This window comes from Bos grunniens, chromosome 19 (genome assembly GCF_055505025.1).
Source record: "Bos grunniens cultivar Pamir isolate PY7600 chromosome 19, Bosgru_T2T1.0, whole genome shotgun sequence".
NCBI classification, from domain to species: Eukaryota; Metazoa; Chordata; class Mammalia; order Artiodactyla; family Bovidae; genus Bos; species Bos grunniens.
The window spans coordinates 50893058-50912027 of NC_141183.1; the positions used below are offsets into that span (position 1 = coordinate 50893058).

The window sequence follows — 18970 nt, forward strand, 5'->3', positions numbered from 1 at the left end:
TTTGGGATTGGAATTAAAACTGACCTTTTCCAGTCCTGTGGCCGCTGCTGAGTTTTCCACATTTGCTGGCATATTAAGTGCAGCACTTTCACAGCATCATCTTCCAGGATTTGAAATAGCTCAACTGGAATTCCACCGCCTCCACTGGCTTTGTTCATAGTGATGCTTCCTAAGGCCCACTTGACTTCACATTCCAGGATGTCTGGCTCTAGGTGAGTGATCACACCATTGTGATTATCTTGGTCATGAAGATCTTTTTTGTACAGTTCTTCTTGGTCATGAAGATCTTTTTTGTACAGTATTCTTGCCACCTCCTCAAGTGCCTGCTGCTGCTGCTGCTGTTAAGTTGCTTCAATCGTGTCCGACTCTGTGCGACCCCAGAGACGGCAGCCCACAAGGCCCCTCATCCCTGGGATTCTTCAGGCAAGAACACTGGAGTGGGTTTCCATTTCCTTCTCCAATGCATGAAAGTGAAAAGTGAAAGTGAAGTCGCTCAGTCGTATCCGACTCTTCGTGACCCCATGGTCTGCAGCCTACCAGGCTCCTCCGTCTATGGGATTTTCCAGGCAAGAGTACTGGAGTGGGGTGTTCAAATGCCTATCTTCTAATAAATTCTTCTAATACATACTGAACCTCTATGCAGTATAGTTCTCTTGGACCTATAATTGTAACCTTCACTTACATTCCTACAAAGTTTGAGGTATGAGCCACATGTTATTTAAAGATTCAGATGAAGACACGGAAATGAAATTTAAAAGGTACAGTGGTCCCTTGGTATCTGTGGGGGACTGGTTCCAGAATACCAAAATCCACAGATGCTCAAGTCCTTTACATTAAATGGAGCAGTACAATGAATACAGTCAGTCCTCCTTATCAGTAGACACAAAACCCACAGAACACAGAGGGCCAAGTGTGTATCTTAAAAGAAAACTAAGAAATAACTATTGATTTTATATAAAGTACAACACATCATAATCATGTAAAGACACCAATGACTGTAACCATCTCGTTCTCTTGTGCTCTGTGCTCAGTCACTGAGTCGTGTCTGACTCCGCGACCCCACCAGGCTCTTCTGTCCGTGGGGATTATCCAGGCAAGAATACTGGAATGGGCTGCTATGCCCTCTTCCAGGGAATCTTCCCAACCCAGGGATCGAACCCAGGTCTCCCACACTGCAGGCAGATTCTTTACTGTCTTAGCCACTAGATAACCCAAGAAATGCTGAACATCTACCTGTGCAAAGTGACTTTTTTTGAAAAAATATTCCTCAAGAAACTTGCACTCTAGCAGGAAGATTGAATTAATACACATAAAACACCACCATACATACGTAAAAATACTGAAATAATAAGTATACAAATTAAGAGTCACAGGAATTCAAGGGTAGTAAGCTCTGGGTAGTTCAGTAATGTTCTAGAGAAGACAGGAAGATTTAGGCAAAGTCTGCTGCTGCTAAGTCACTTCAGTCGTGTCCAACTCTGTGCGACCCCACAGATGGCAGCCCACCAGGCTCCCCCGTCCCTGGGATTCTCCAGGCAAGAATACTGGAGTGGGTTGCCATTTCCTTCTCCAATGCATGAAAGTGAAAAGTGAAAGTGAAGTCGCTCAGTCGTGTCTGACTGACTCTTTAAGACCCCATGGACTGCAGCCTACCAGGCTCTTCCATCCATGGGATTTTCCAGGCAACAGTACTGGAGTGGGGTGCCATTGCCTTCTGCGAGGCAAAGTCTAGAAGTCCAAAAAGATGAGTAGAATGAGAACCATTCATACTCCAGCCTCATCACGTCTGTCCAACACTTCATAAAATATAAAATTATTAAAATAGATGAAAGTAGAGAAAATGTCACCCAGGCAAATGACAGAAATTTGAAATGAGGAGAACCAACCAATTAGCCCACATAATGCTTATTATGGAGAAGTTTAAAATTTTAAAGTAGGCGTAATATCAAATTGTGTAAATCATATGGAAAACATTCCTAAAAATTACATGGACTTCTGACATGACTTTTCCCTTGTATCTATTCATACTAGTATTTACAGCTTATGAGAAATATGAGTGTCTCAGAACCATTAAAACTTTTTGCTCATCTGCAAAAAGTGGGCACTCAAACTTAATCAAAGGTTCGAATTATAACACAAATTAGAAATCTACTAGTCCTTGCACATAAGGTTGTGTTTCTGTTTTCCTCCATATTTTCTATGAAGTGCTTCATGGATTCCGATAATTTTAGTTCAGAGCCAGTTTGTAACTCAATTTTAAATATTTATATTCCTGGAGCATTCAAATATTTGCATAAATGTCATGAAACAACCATAATTTATCCTGTAAAAACACAGTTTACCAGATTATTACTATTAGCTTTATTCTGTCAGCTTTCTTCATAATTCAAAAGGCACTAAGCTGGCCCATTCATTCTGTAAACATTTTAATATAAGCCCTGCCAGGTACCTTCTAGATCCCAGAGTTCTCATTATCAAGCATTTCAGAACTCAACATAAAGTAGAGGTGACAATTAAACCAGCAGCTGTGATGCAGTGGAGTAACTACTACAGTAAAAGGGCATTACAGCAGGAGGGAAAGCAGGAGCAGCATCAGCAAAGGCTTCTGAGAGGACCTAATGCCTGGACTCAGTTTTGAGGGATGAGGATCTGATGAGGGAGCTAGTACAGGAAGAAAGATGCACATCAATTCATGTCAGCCTCTATGTCAGCTTCTAGAAATAAAAATAATACACACTGACCCTAATTTCAAGACACTAGTAATCTTCTCAAGAATTTACTTCATAGAGAAAAGCCTTGAAATTTGGCCTTAAAAATGAGTTTACACTCAACTTTTTAACAAATCAGTTCACTGTGCACAAAAAGGCAAATATTACATGATCCTATTTACACGAGACTCAAAAATAGGCAAACCTAATCTACAGTGACAGATGTCAAAACACTGGTTACCTCTGAGGGGTACTGTTAACTGGGAGAGGGCAGGAAGGAGCCTAGGGGGGTGTGGGAAATGTTCTTTTTCTAGATTTTACATGGTGGTTACTTGGGTACACATCTAAAATTTCATCAAGCTGTACAGTGAGACTTGTGCACTTAACTATATGTAAGTGATAAGAAAGCATTCCAACATCTAGGAAGCAGCATTTTCAAAGGTAAAGAGTATTCAGGCAAGGACCAAATCACAGAAACTACGAGTGCTTGCCATGCTAGACTGACTTTAAACCATAGGATACAGGTACCTTCCATTGAAAGGCACTTGAGAATTTCAAAAAGACTATACTGGTGGAAAAATAAATAATGGATTGGAAGGGTATGAGATTAATAGTCCAGGAGACAGATGAAGGTCTTTTCTAAGGCAACAACTTTAAAGGTGGAAAAGGAACAGAAAATAATAAGAAGGCAGCACCAAAGGGACATTGTGACTGATTAAATGTGAACAGAGGAAAGGAAAAGTCTCAACTGATGACTAGGTTTCTGGCCTGGGGCCATGGGTAAATCGCAGACATATGCATTATAAAAGCAGATCTATAGAAAAAGAAGTTGCATTTAATTTTACACTCTACTGAAATAAGAAATATGCTCCAATCAAAATGGAACATTTTTCTACGAGATGTTACTCACTGCCAAGTGTTCATTCAGATGATGTCTTATTTCTTTGTAATTTAAATATATTTGCTTGGTAATCACACATCAACTTCTGTTTGAATCTCTAAGATGGTACCAGTGATATGACAATATAAAATGGATCCACCATTAGGTAATTCCTCCTTACTACACCTCCAAACTTATAAAGAATAGGCAATTTGTCCTTCCATAATCAGCTTTAAAGAGGTCGAGTCAACATCTGACAAAATGAATAACTTCTGATCTATAAAATTCCACACAGTGAAAGACTTCATTTATAGATGCTTACATAAACTAAAGAATTTCTAAACCAGATTTATTAATCCAACAACTGTTCTAAACCCATCACAGTTTCCCACCACAGCTGCTCACCAACAGATTCCAAAACCAACTTTAAAGCAGAGCCAAAAATGACATAATAACATGCCTAATACAACTAACCATTTTTTAAAAGTAAAAGATGCATTTAAATACATATATACTATAGATATGAAAACATGAGTTTTAGGCCTCTGGGCACACACACACATATATTCAAACCAATCTTCCTCTAAAAATTCAATCTAGTTTTTAGAAAAGAATGCTTTGATATGCAATTCACTCATTCAACAAATATGTATTGAGGACTTCCCTGGTAGTACAGTGGCTAAGAATCCACCTACCAATGCAGGGCACAGGGGTTCAATTTCCCTCTGGGAAGATTCCACATGCCACAGAGCAACTAAGCCCATGTGCCACAACTACTGAGCCCAAGTGCTACAACTACTGAAGCCTGTGCGCCTAGAGCCTGTGCTCCCCAAGAGAAGCCACAGCAAGGAGAAGCTCGTGCACCACAATGAAGAGTAGCTCCTGCTCGTCACAACTAGAGAAAGCCCAGCACAGCACTGAAGACCCAGTGCAATGAAAAATATGTAAGTAATTCTTAAAAACAAAAAAACAACAAATCTATATTGAGTAGCTAATATATGATAGGCCCTGTGTAAGTGCTAGGGATACAGCAGTGAGTAAAACATACATGTCCCACCCTCGTGGAGTTTTATACCTTAGTACTAGTGGTCAGTTTTCATTCCAATCCCAAAGAAAGGCAATGTCAAAGAATGCTCAAACTACCGCACAATTGCACTCATCTCACACGCTAGTAAAGTAATGCTCAAAATTCTCCAAGCCAGGCTTCAGCAATACATGAACAGTGAACTTCCTGATGTTCAAGCTGGTTTTAGAAAAGGCAGAGGAACCAGAGATCAAATTGCCAACATCCGATGGATCGTGGAAAAAGCAAGAGTTCCAGAAAAACATCTATTTCTGCTTTATTGACTGTGCCAAGTCTTTGACTGTGTGGATCACAATAAACTGTGGAAAATTCTGAAAGAGATGGGAATACCAGACCCCCTGACCTGCCTCTTGAGAAACCTATATGCAGGTCAGGAAGCAACAATTAGAACTGAACACGGAACAACAGACTGGTTCCAAATAGGAAAAGGAGTACGTCAAGGCTGTATATTGTCACCCTGCTTGTTTAACTTATATGCAGAGTACATCATGAGAAACGCTGGGCTGGAAGAAGCACAAGCTGGAATTAAGTTTGCCAGGAGAAATATCAATAACCTCAGATATGCAGATGACACCACCCTTATGGCAGAAAGTGAAGAGGAACTCAAAAGCCTCTTGATGAAAGTGAAAGTGGAGAGTGAAAAAGTTGGCTTAAAGCTCAACATTCAGAAAACGAAGATCATGGCATCCAGTCCCATCACTTCATGGGAAATAGATGGGGAAACAGTGGAAACAGTGTCAGACTTTATTTTTTTGGGCTCCAAAATCACTGCTGATGGTGACTGCAGCCATTAAATTAAAAGACACTTACTCCTTGGAAGGAAAGTTATGACCAACCTAGATAGCATATTAAAAAGCAGAGACATTACTTTGCCAACAAAGATCTGTCTAGTCAAGGCTATGGTTTTTCCTGTGGTCATGTATGGATGTGAGAGTTGGACTGTGAAGAAGGCTGAGCGCTGAAGAATTGATGCTTTTGAACTGTGATGTTGGAGAAGACTCTTGAGAGTCCCTTGGACTGCAAGGAGATCCAACCAGTCCATTCTAAAGGAGATCAGTCCTGGGTGTTCTTTGGAAGGAATGATGCTAAAGATGAAACTCCAGGACTTTGGCCACCTTATGTGAAGAGTTGACTCATTGGAAAAGACCCTGATGCTGGGAGGGATTGGGGGCAGGAGGAGAAGGGGATGAGGATGAGATGGCTGGATGGCATCACTGACTCGATGGATGTGAGTCTGAGTGAACTCCGGGAGTTGGTGATGGACAGGGAAGCCTGGCGTGCTGCGATTCATGGGGTCGCAAAGAGTCGGACACAACTGAGCGACTGGATGTTGTCATTTATTTGCTAAGTCGTGTCTGATTCTGCAATTGCTTGGACTGTGATATGTCAGGCTCCCCTGTCCATGGGATCTTCCAGGCAAGAATACTAGAGTGAGTTGCCATTTTCTTCTTGAGGGGAATCTTCCTGACCCAGGGATTGAACTCACATCTCTTATGTCTCCTGTATTGGCAGGTGGGTTCTTTACCACTAAACCATATATGATCATGAAAACTGCATTCTAGGGCAATGTCTTCCTTCCACCCCAGTATCTCTCTGATTACTGCAATGAATCTTCCCTGAGCCTTAAATTAAGACCCATGTGACTGGAGATTAAGTGTTAGGATTATTCAATAAGAACTTCAAGATAATTGGTTGATTAAAACATAGAAGGCCTCTCGGATACTAAAGACTAGAGAAACAATAATAATTTTCAGGGAAGCACCAGCTTAGGGCCTTCCCTGGCAGTCCAGTGGTTAAGACTCCAAGCTTTGACTGCAGAGGGGCACGGGTTCAATCCCTGGTTGAGAGACCAAGAAGCCACACTCTGTGTGGTATGGCCTCACCAAAATGGAAGAGTAAATCAAGAAAGAGGAAAGGAGGTATACAGACTACAGGATCCAACACAGGACAGCAGAGGAGATCTCGGGACAGCAGCTAGGCTGGAAGTGCAAGGGCAAAACGTACAGACTGCAGCAGGCCAGAAGGCTCCAGGAAATGTTTTTTTCTAATATGGTGAACTGAGTGAACATCTGAGGTCTATTAACATATGGAATAGATTTAACATTTGGTGGCAACTCTGGGGGTTGAATTACAGTAAATAGAAACCTACACAAATAAAAGCAATTAATAAGGAAATATTTAAGAGGAAATAAAGTGTACAGGAAAGGCAAAGTAATCCTATTAATAGTACATTAAATAGCTTAGCTGAGAAGAGCACTTACAAAGGCCTAATATATAAACAGTTAACAACTATCTCTAAACAAAATTAAAATATACACACACTAAGAAGAGAAAATGGGAGGACAGGAGCACATATGTGTGTGTTGGGGACTGGTAGCAGTGTTAAAAAAAAAAAAAAGCCAAGTCCTCAACATTTTATTTCAAGACATAAGGACCAAATTAATAAATTTAAAGTGTTCAAAGTATTGGCTGATGGCTGGATGAAAACTGGGAGAGAGAATAACTACTATTGTTTCCATAACAAGCCCTGTAAAATAATTTGATTTTAAATTATGTGTGTGTATCATTGTGATAAAGATTAAAACTAAAAGACTAAGAGAAAGAAAGGCATTAGCTGTGGAGTGTACGAAAAATAAGCTTAATTTTTTTTTTAAAGCTATTCGTAAAATTTAGTTTTAAATCATTTGGATTATTTACAACCAGTGAGAATGCTCTATATGTTGATGTGAATTTTATTCTTGGCTTCCGAAGTAACTCTATACAACACTTGAAGCATTTAAGTTTCCAACTCTAATCTCATATCCAGCAATAGAATGATACTTGTCATTATGGATGAAAAATATATGAATATCAATGTATAAAAACAAATTGAAAATAAATAAATCTCTTCCCAAAAAATCACTTCATGAACAAAATTACCAAATACTACGTATTACTAAAAGACATTCTTAAGCGTTCATAAACACAGTACTGACTGCCATTCTAGTCTCTCAATGACTACTCAGGAATGTACATTATTAGATTAAATACCTGAACTAAACACACAAAATTATGTATTACTTTTAAGGATCCCATGTTTTTAACTACGATTCAAAACCTTTAGCAATTTTTTTCAAAGTTGATGAAAGGAAAAGAAATTCTGGGATGGATATATTGCTCAGCATACTTATCCCTGTCAGCACTTAACACTTTACCCTCCACAAACATTATGTGGTTCTCCAAATCTCTACATCATTTATATATTCACCCAATCATGCAATATTTGCTAAGCACAAAATACACCAGGTACTGAACTTATCTTGGTACTGGGAATGCAGCATCATGACTGACAATAAATGTAACAATCACAAGTTGTGAACTATGCAGAACAGTGCAACAATGACAGAAGTGTAAGTATCATGTAAGTAAGTGTAAGTATCATGAAAGAGGATACGAGAAGGCCGATCTGAGGCAATCAGAGCTGGGACTTCAGGTGTGAAAAATGAGTCAGACATGGGAAAATTTGTAAACAGTTTTTCCAGGCGGAGAGGAAAACAGGTTGACAGGAAAGGGATGACAGGATCCCATCTGAATTTTATGATTACACTGGCTGCTATGTAAAACTAGGAAACCTCGTGAACTAGCAAGAGATGACGGCAACTGAGAAGTGGCGGCGAAGATGAGCAGACGCTAACAGACGGGACTAGACAACAAACTGGGGATAAGAGGATAGGTCAGATGGTGAAAGAGAAGAAGGGAGGGTGTCTATCGATTTTTGGCTTTAGGAACTGTGTTGGAATAGTGGTGCCACTTACTGTCACATGGAAGACTAGGAGAGCCCTAGCTTGATACAAGAGTCCTTCTCACAATGCAATCTCTCTAGACTCTTTTACAAGTTATGACGAAAAGGTAAGACACCACAGCAGACCTTAAAAGCTTTTTTCTGCAAGGGGTAAGATGTTAACACCATCTAACTTTATAGAAATGAAACAGAAGGAGAACTTCCTCTGTAACACCTCACAGTTTTGCTCCTAATACTCCAACCACCATCAATTTTCCTGAACCTTGTTCATAGGATAGTGATAAACATGGGATTTCTCAAGAGAGCCTTATATTAATATTAAATTCCTAATAAAAATGGGTGACAAGGGAAGGCCTTCATCTTTCAATAGATGGATCTTCTAACAGAAGGCCTCTGACTGTAACAGTAAATATCATAAAGCTAGTTTTGTCAGGTTTGGGGGTCAGTAATCAACTATCTACCTCCGACCTCCAAGAGCTCTTTCTTAGTAAAAGAAAGGAAAGAGGCTGAGTGGGTGGCCCAATTTAAACACAAATATCATGAAGCCCAAAAGGTAAAAATGGAAGCATAAACAAGCACTGAAAAGAGAAGCCACGCTTTCTGGAAACGGTTTGGAAAGACTGTCATCAACAAAGATCTACTGTATAGCACAGAGAACTCTACTCAATTTCCTGTAATAATCTAAATGGGATAGGAATTTGAAAAAGAATAGATAGATATATGTATACATGAATACTGAATCACTTTGCTGTTCACTGGAAACTAACACAACATTATAAATCAACTATACTCCAATGTAATTTTTTTTTAATGTTAAGATATAATTTAAAAAAAAGAACATCTTAGCCTTCTCAGTACCACTATCAAACCACCAACTTTAAATTCACAAATAAAAATCTCTCCACCTCTGCAGCTGGCTAACAATGGAGTTTAAACTCTCATCATTAAACTCCAGTGTTCCAAAAACAGATTTTCTACAGCCACAGCAACAAAAATATTCACGTTCCTAACTCTTCCAGTGACCTATCATAAAATCAAGGGCCAAAAACCTTCCCTGTCTCCTGAGAGAACACCTGGCTATAGGCTGGTCACAATATTCCCAACTCTAAGGAACTTACACATCTTTCTGGAAGGCAACCCTGAACGCTGTCACTGTGAAGTCTCACTAACCGAGCACAAAGGCAAACAATGAACAAGAAAAAACAAACAACAGCTGTCCAGTTTGGTAAATGGGGAGGCCGTTAACAGTCAAGTGATGTCACCTCATTCTGCTCATCCCCCCCAAATCCAGGGTTCACTGGTGTATTTATCTCCTCTTTGTCACTGACACTCCATATGGAGTGTCAAACTGGAGATTATGAAGAACAGTATCTTTGTAACTACTTAGGTGACTACACATAAGCAAACTAATCCAGTGACTAAGACTCCATGCTCCCAATGCAGGGGTGCGACCCCATGGACTGTAGCCCACCAGGCTCCTCTGTCCATGGGGATTCTCCAGGCAAGAATATGGGAGTAGGTTGCCACGCCCTCCTCCAGGGGATCTTCCCAACCCAGTGATTGAACCCAGGTCTCCAACCTTGCAGGCGGATTCTTTAGCATCTGAGCCACCAGGGAAGCCCCCAATGCAGGCGGGTAGGTTCAGTCCCTGGTCAGGGATCTAGAGCCCACATACTGATCTAGAGTGCACACACTGCAACTAAGACCTGGTACAGCCAAATAATTTTTTTTTTTTTTAACTGCTCTGTTTTTCTCCTTTACATATAATAACAGTTGATGAGGCATACTTGCAAAAGGCTAGACCTACCATTCCACACTAATGCTAGAGAGTTCACTGGTAAACTTAGCAAATACCGATGAAGGCAAATTGGTGTCTTAATAAAAGAGAACAGTGCATCCCAGAAAGTACCAACTGTGAAATTCAATTTCCATTTGCACAATGGTATGTTACACTAAACCAGCTAACATCACATCAGGGTTAGTATAATACTAATGAAAATTTAATATTAATACTATAAAACATGGAGGATAAAATTTTGGTTGAAGAGTCAATGTCTTAGAGCACATTAGGGTTGATGGGTAAGAAAAATGGGAAGCTTTGCAATCTTCAACTATTACATGCTTAATTATTTCACTAGCAAACACAATGACCTTTAAGTGCTAAATTCTTTAACAAACAATTACTGAGCACATACTATGAAATGAGTATGGTGGCAGGGCACCTCCAGGTCACCAAATACTCCCACACACTTTGCACTCCCACAGCACTCCCTTCTATAGTACTGTAGCACTTAATATATTGTGTGTTAATTATTTATAAATTTAATACATAAAACATTTAGAAGTTATTATGCCCATTATCAAATAAACACAAAAAAAGAATCTTAAAATAGAAATCCTAATATTTTATTCCCACCTCCCATGGCTAGTCCTACATACACTTTGAAGTATATACTGTATATTTCAGTGGAGAGCACTGACACAGGTTATGAGAGAGGGGGTCTCAGTCATCTCTGTTCCTTCAGTGTCTAAGTAGACAATGCTCAGTAAAAGGTTGCTGAATGTATGAGCAAAGAGACACTTCAAAACATGAATCCACAACAAAATTTTCTGACATCACCTAGCTGCTTAGTCTAATATAACTGCCAAATTCTACTCAAAGAAAAGGATTGGAAGAAATTTACCCACTGTATTGTATTACCACAATTTAAAAGCTAAGGTGGCTCAGATGGTAAAGGGTCTGTCTACAATGCGGGAGACCCGGCTTCGAAGATGCCCTGGAGAAGGAAATGGCAATCCACTCCAGTACTATTGCCTGGAAAATCCCATGGACAGAGGAGCCTGGTAGGCTACAGTCCATGGGGTTGCAAAGAGTCGGGCACGACTGAGCAACTTCACTTAAGGACAATTTTAATTTAGCCAATTCTTACTTAAAAAAAAAAAAGCCTTATAATTCTGTTTCCAGAATGATGCAAGGAAAGGAGGAGCATGAAAAAAGAATTAAAAAACTGGAGAAGATATTCTGAGTTCTTAAATGCTCTAAACTGCAACTCCTTCCCTTTTTTTTTTTTTTTTAATGCTATGCTCCAAGCATTTAGAATACATTTTTAGGAATACACGGCCTCAAACTTAATGCAATAAAGAACTGAGGTAAAGAGATGCAGAACTTATCTGCTAAAATTTTCACTATCCATAAAATATAGTAAGTATATTATACTTTAGATAATATATGCAATTTAACTAGAGTCAAGCCTTCAAGGGAAAGCTTGTGTTCTATTTAAGAAAAATAGAGATACAAGCCAAAAATAAAAGCTACCACTAATACATCTCCTTTAAAAAAGAAAGATTAAAGTATACTTTAAGGAAATTATTAATTTTTATTAGGCTGATATACAGTGTAACTAAAATAGTATCCAAAAGCAATCTTCTAATTTCGAGAGCTTCTGAAACGTAAACAAGAAGTCACTAGACTGCCCTTTCACTCAGGTCCAGTAGGTGTTATCTGTCGTTAACATAACACCACATTTCCAAGGCCCCATTCTGCAAGATAAACAGCCCGTAACTCCATATTTGAAGGTGGCAATACGTACTTGACTTTTTTTTTTAATACCACCTAATTATGGTTAGGCATTATTTAGGGCTCACTACTTTTAAGTAAAGCCAAGCAAGTAGGTATTTCAGTAGTTTGTCAAGTTAGCTTTTTACTTGTTTGTCCTTCACCCTCCCCATTCACCTTATACAATATAAGCAAGCAGCTAAGACTAACAAATATAAGTTTAGTACCTATTTAGATTATTCACATGCCTCAAAAAAGTTCTCAAACTATTTTCCAGCTTTATCAAAAACTTTATAAATTCCTTCTACAAGCTTACTAAAAAAATTCTGTATCAAAGTCTGACATTTAACAAACAGTATCATAATCAAAAGAATTACCCACTTTATTTTTATTTATTTAAAAAGCTCATCTCTTCTCAATGTTATGTGGCAGCCTAGATGGGAGGGGAGTTTGGGGGAGAATGGATATAGGCGTATGTATGGCTGAGTCTTTTCCCTGTTCGCCTGAAGCTATCACTTTCACAATTAACACTGTTAATCGGCTATACCATAATACAAAATAAAAAGTTGTTTTAAAAAAAAAAGCTCCTGGTTTACATTTAGAAATGCTGTTTAATCAACAGCTTGCTTCTCTTTCTTGCCTTAATTTTCCACTGCAAGCAAAAATGATAAAACATAAATTCAAACAAATTTAATAAGATTTTAACAAATATTTTGCTACCTCTTCAAAGATACGTTTTAAAATTCAACAAGCAGACACTGTCTAACAAATTGAACAAAGACCTTCAGTCAAATCAGTTTAAAATACACCAACTGTTAATTTCCTTTATATTTACAATGGTAGAATCTTACTTTATATGCGGCTAGAGTTAGATAAAAGTTCAATTTCAGAATTCCTTAATGTCAGCTAAATCACCCTCAAACTGAAACACCTCTAAACCTTGAAGCTGGAAATCAGTTTGACTGAAGTCCTCTTTCATGCCATGTAAGCCATTGCCTAATTGAGGCCAGACCTGTCAGGCTCAACAGCATCCCGGAAATGACTAGCCTACTAGAGCTGGAAACACATCAAGAATTTGGAATTTTTCTCATATTGAAGCAAGGAAAAAAGTTCAAGCAAGATTGCCCATAAGAACAATCAGTATACTGTTTCACAGGGTGAAAAAAGACCTAAAAGGTGTTATTTTTGTTATTCTGGTCATTTCGCAAGAATATATCAAAATTCTGTATGTAATTTCAGGTGATGGCCCAATGAACTTACCCTTTCCTTCCAACATAGGAACAAGAGTTTGCTACTAAATTCTCATATTGAATGCCTGTCTTGTAATCTAGTTTTTTTCTGCAGCTACTAATACCATCACCTGGAGCATGGTTGGTTTCTTGACTTTTCTTGACTTAGAAACCTGTTAACAATAATGCCTAACACCTAAGCTGCTTAATGTTTTTTTTTTTTACTTTTTAACAAGAAATACAAGCGCAAACGTGCGCGCGCGCGCGCACACACACACACACACACTCTTTCTCTCTCTCAAATCCCAGTCATGAAAAATTAAGTCACATTCCGGCCATAAACTGAGCAATAGACACTTCCAGTTAGCGTGTGCTTTAGTGATCATGGACAGTGGTATCAGATTAAGTGGTAGGGGGTTGGGGCTGTTAACAACATACTGTGCATCAGAGCCAATAAGCAGCAGGCTAGAACTGGCAGCAAGAAGGCCGGTCTCTAAAGGGAGCTATAACACAATATCAGAATGCTGGATTTCCGAATGCCATTTTATGGGGAGGGAGGGGAAGCGAACAGGAGGGATCAAGTGTAATGAAAGGTTCTGACCAATGTCTGAGGCGATGAAACCGAAGACAAGGTCTTGTGGCAACACCAGCTGTCCAGTCTCATCTCACCTCAAACACAACTCAATTTCAGGTCGTTCTCATCAAAGTCAGCCGCTCAAAGGGTGAGGGGGTGGCAGGCAGTGGATGGTGACAGCCCCCCAAGAGACTGGCAAAAAGCCCTTGGAAACGGCAGAGACGGCACACAACTGGAAGGGGCTTCTGCTAGCGAACAGAGAGCACTGCAGCCGCCTTCCCCCTGCCTTCCAGCCAGGGTTGTCAGGTACGAGGTTAGGATGTCGCTGGAGGGTTTATGAACGAGTGATAGGAGAAAATGGCAGTAAAGGATAAGGGGGGCTGGAAAGGGCTGGTGCCACCCAAGGAAAAAGGGGAGGAGGACTTCCCTGGACACATCCAGAACAACGCCACCAGAGAGCACGGTCAGCGCCCTGCCAGCGCCTGACACCCCTTTCTCTGGGAAAGCTTCGCCCCCGTCCACACGATCTCAATCCCCAAACACTGCTCCCACCCGACCCTGCTCCCCCGCAAAAATCCCCATCGTGGCCTCCTTTCCCTTCCGCCTCAGGCGCCCCACGCCCTCAAGCTCCCCTCCTCTTCCCGGTCACCCACCCTCCGGGCGGCCCGTCGCCGGCCTCCCCGGCAGCTCGCCCAGACCCCTCCCCCCCTCACCTCTCCTCAGCGCCTCCTCGTAGCTGAGGAATCCGATCCGTGACTCCTTGGCGCCCATGCTCCCTTCATCCCCTCGGCCGGGGGTCGGAGCCCGCTCTCGCCCCCACCCCCCTCCCGCCTTCTCCTCGGCGTCCCTGGCTGACGGTGTCTGCGTCCCCCGGTCCCCACCTCCCCCAACACTATCAAGTGCGGCTCCTGCCCCGGCGGCTCCTCCCGGCCGCCGCCACCACCTCCATGCCGAATCACGTGACCCGCTCCCACCCCGCCCCCTTCCCCTCCCTCTTACTCCGCCCTTCTCTCTCCTCCCCTCCCCTCCCTTCCCTCCTCACGCCCTCTTCCCGCCCCCTCCCTCCCGCCTGCCCAGCCGAGGGTCACCTGACCCGAGGCCGGGGATTGTTCCGGGTAATGGCCGCCAGGGGCCACCCACTCCGCCCCGCCTCACGCTTGCCGCGCGCAGGGCGTAGGGGCGGGATCAGACCCTGCGCGTAATGCATCATCGCCACCTTCCGGCCAATCCGAAGCCGCAAGGCCCAGGGGCCTCCGCCCGCCTGAGGAGTGGTGACTTCCGGGGCGCTTGAGGCCGTCCTCCCGCCCACAAGTTGTGGTACTCGCTGGGCGGGGTCGTAACCCTTGAAGGTTGGTCTGACTGTGGCCCAGAGCCGTCTTGAAAGAGAAATGGAATCTTAGGGAGCCGGGGTCCGAGGGGTGCGGTTTGTGAGAGACAGAAACGGGTGCGGTTCGTGAGAGGAACGGGCAGAAGAGGCATTCCAGACGTTAAGGACATTTTTGATTAGGAAGTAAGTTGTGAAAGGAAAGGAGACTTAAGGGTTTCACTAGAGAATTCTCCATCCTAGTGGAGTGATTCTTAAGGAAAGTGAATCTTGTGACAAAATTTAGAACATCTTCCTTTTAGCTGTATCCCATCCCCCGACCCTTTGACGCCGGATTTTCTTTCACTTACGCCGAGGCAATTTGCCCCTGGGCGCATCCTGCCTTGCGCCTCCCTCTATTACAGCCAGTGGAAGCTGTAGTGCAAAAGCTTAGCTTATCTGCTAGAGTTGCTCCCCACCAGAAATGTGAGCGTTACAAGACTAATAAGAGAGTTCCTTGCGCTTTTCTTTATTATTTTTAAATTATGTTAAAATATAAATTTGCCATGCTAATCATTTTTAAATAACTCAAGAGCAGAATCACACAGTATTTCCCTTTTTGTGATTGGTTTATTTCATTTAGCATGGTGTCCTCAGGATCTGTCCACTTTGCAGCACAGTAGCAGAATTTCCCAGGTTTACCATGTGATCCAGCACTTCCAGTTGTGATTATATACCCAAAAGAATTGAAAACCCGGACAGGAACAGATACTTATATCTCCGTGTTTATAGAACATTGTTCAAAATAAGCAAAAGGTAGAAGCAATGCAAGTGTCTCATCAACTGGACAGATGAATAAGTAAATATAGTATATGCCTACAATGGAATAAATTCAGTTCCTTGCTTTTTTTTTAATTCAGTTTGTATACGAAAACACATTTGTTTGAAAAATAATCATTTGAATTAGATTAGATTTAAGGTGATACGTAATTCAGGGACAGCAAAAGGATTGTAGTTCCTAAAGTCAACAGATTATAATATGCCCTGCTAGAGAGAGAAGGTAATAACTCTACTCATCTTTCCTGGCAGACCAGATCAGCAGCCTGGCATTAGTCACAGTGCTGCCCTTTCCAGTTCACTGTAAGGTAGTTAATTTTAAGGCCTCAGATTAGCTTCACTACTAAAAGGCCATGAATAAGGGGGTTGGGAATGTACTTCAAAGCCTTTAATTTCCAGGTGATTAGTTCGGCTCAAACGCAGGTTTTCAGACAAAACAACTCAGTCATCTTCAGCCTGCAGTAGATTATCATTATTAATGGGAAGTGACTCTTAAGAAAGGGCTCAGCTGTGGGAGAAAAGACCCTCAAGAGTTTAATTACAACATACCTTGGCTTTATTACTGTCCTAAATAATCAGTACCTAAAGGCGACCTTGCTGTAGAAAGGACAGCCCTGGGTGATTATCTACCCACTTGATTTACAGTAGAACTGGAAGCAAATTGTTTTATCTCTTTCTAGTACTTGCCTCACTTGAAAGGTGGGATTGGGTTGGAATTAATCTATCTCATGAAATAGTAAATTATTATAAAATAAGAATAGACTATAAACTACATAAAGAAAGATTTAGAGCGGTACTAATACACAGGAACTTTTAAGATTTCTTCCTTGGGTTTAGGCCCAGCTTCCCCTAGGATCATAAAAATTTTCACTTCATCACGGGGTTTACCATGGATTAGGTAGTACTCAAAATTATGGGTTGAGAGAGAAAACTAGGAAATACTATTTCTCCGTTGTTTAAGGTCATTTAAACGTATTATTGAAGGCAGTGAAGCAGATAGTTATTTCTGATGGGAATTTTAAATGTTACTGCTAAGTTGCTTCAGTTGTGTCCAACTCTGTGCAACCCCATAGACTGTTAAACTGGGATTAAAACCTGCCTTTTGGTTTGTATTAGGCTTCCCTAGTGGCTCAGACGGTAAAGCGTCTGCCTACAATGAGGGAGACCTGGGTTTAATCCCTGGGTTGGGAAGATCTCCTGGAGAAGGAAATGGCAACCCACTCCTGGAAAATCCCATGGATGGAAGAGCCTGGTAGGCTACAGTCCATGGGGTCACAAAGAGTCGGACACGACTGAGCGACTTCACTTTATTTTCTTTCTTTGGTTTGTATTACACCGTCTCAGGCAGTCAGATGTTAAACATAACCTCTATTATATCTTAAAATTGATATAGCACTTAAGTTTGATGGTGTAGAAAATCTAAAGTCTACCTGTCATGGTGAAAAGAATTGTATTAATCATTTAGTTTCTTCTGTTTCATTATCTTTCACTTAATCCACTGAAGAGTTGGCCAGCCCCCTGACTTTAAGCATTAGATGGCGCTTGAGGAACCATTGCTTTACCTATGATTATATGTCTGTGAAAGAGTTAACCAAAGGAAGATGCATGGGAGATTGGTATGTAATTTATTCTTCCAGTTGGGGAATCTAAATGACAGTGTTCCTCAGATTATACTCCCAGAAAATTGGCACAGAAATAGGGCAGAGTCATTCTAGTAATTTGCAAAGAAGTATAAGTCACAGACAAGGAGGTCAATATAATAAAGGGTGGAGCAGCACCTGACTTATGTTTAACTGGATTACCACAAAGTGAGGCCCACACTGTATGAAATATGACTGCACAATAAGAGAATTGATTTTCCAGAATTAGGGACTTAGACTTCCCTGGTGGTCCAATGCAAGGGCCCTGGGTTGAATCCCTGGTCAGGGAACCTGATCCCACATGCTGCAACTAAAACCTGGTGCAGACAAATTAAATAAAAATTTTAAAGTTAAAAGAATTAGGGACTTGTTACCCGTGGTGACACAGTAGGAGATTGTGATTGTGTGTGTGTGTGTGTGTGTATGTGTGTGTATTTTGGGGGGGCTCCTCCTCACAGCTTGCAAGATCTTAGTTCTTTGGGGTTACAGCAGTGAAAGCACCAAATCCTAACCACTGGACAGCCAGGGAATTCCCTACTTGTATTATACTTCTATTTAAAGCAGTTAACCTTTAAAAAAATTTTTTTCCTGGCCACATGCTTCCGGGCCTGGAGCATCTTCGTTTCCCCACCAACCAGGGATCAAACCTGCGACCCCTGCATTAGGAGCACCGAGTCTTAACTACTGGACTGCCAGAGAAGTCCCTAAGCTATTTTCAATGAAAGTACTATCAGTCATTGTAAAAAAAAAATTTCTATCAGTACAAAAGTATATCTAAAGCAAAAGGTCACACTCACTGTTTCACAGGAGAAGTGTGTAATCTTTCCAGTTTTCTGGGACTACACCCACCATATTTTTCATGCATATAACATTTGCATCTACACTCCCTTTATTTTTACACATATTATTCATAGTCTACATATTGATCTGAAGTTTCTTTTTTCACTCAACTGAATATTCCAGACTTTTTATCTCAGAATGCAGCTCTATCTTAATCTTTTTAAAGATGCCAATTTTGTGTATTTAATGTATAATTAACCAATTACCTATTGATGAACATTAGATTGTTTCGAGTGTTTCAATATTACAAGTACTGTTACAATAAACACCCTAGTAAATATATACCTTTTTACATGTGTCAGTGTATGTGTAGATGGAATTCCCAGAAATGCAATGGCAGAGAATGAATATGAACCTTTTAAGTTTTAATTGTTGTTTTGTTAGTTACCCAGTCATGGCAGACTCTTTGTGATCCCATGGACTGCAGCATGCCAGGCTGCCCTGTCCCTCACCATATTCCGAAGTTTTCCCAAGTTCATGTCCACTGCATCAGTGATCCCATCCAGCCATCTCGTCCTCTGATGCCCTCTCCTCTTTT

At 41.0% G+C, this 18970-nt stretch overlaps 1 protein-coding gene across 2 annotated transcripts in view; it reads right to left on the bottom strand.

Annotated features, from left to right (window-relative positions):
* The window catches only part of USP32 (ubiquitin specific peptidase 32), a 209303-nt gene extending 194500 nt beyond the window's left edge, over positions 1-14803 (bottom strand). The window contains exon 1 of one of the 2 annotated variants that reach the window (XM_086360499.1): positions 14526-14803. In XM_086360499.1, coding sequence (XP_086216625.1) covers positions 14526-14583 — 58 coding nt within the window. In that variant the 5' untranslated portion in view covers positions 14584-14803. The remainder of the gene's footprint in view (positions 1-14525) is intronic. The other variant, XM_086360500.1, reaches the window with a different exon arrangement.
* Positions 14804-18970: the final 4167 nt, after the last annotated feature.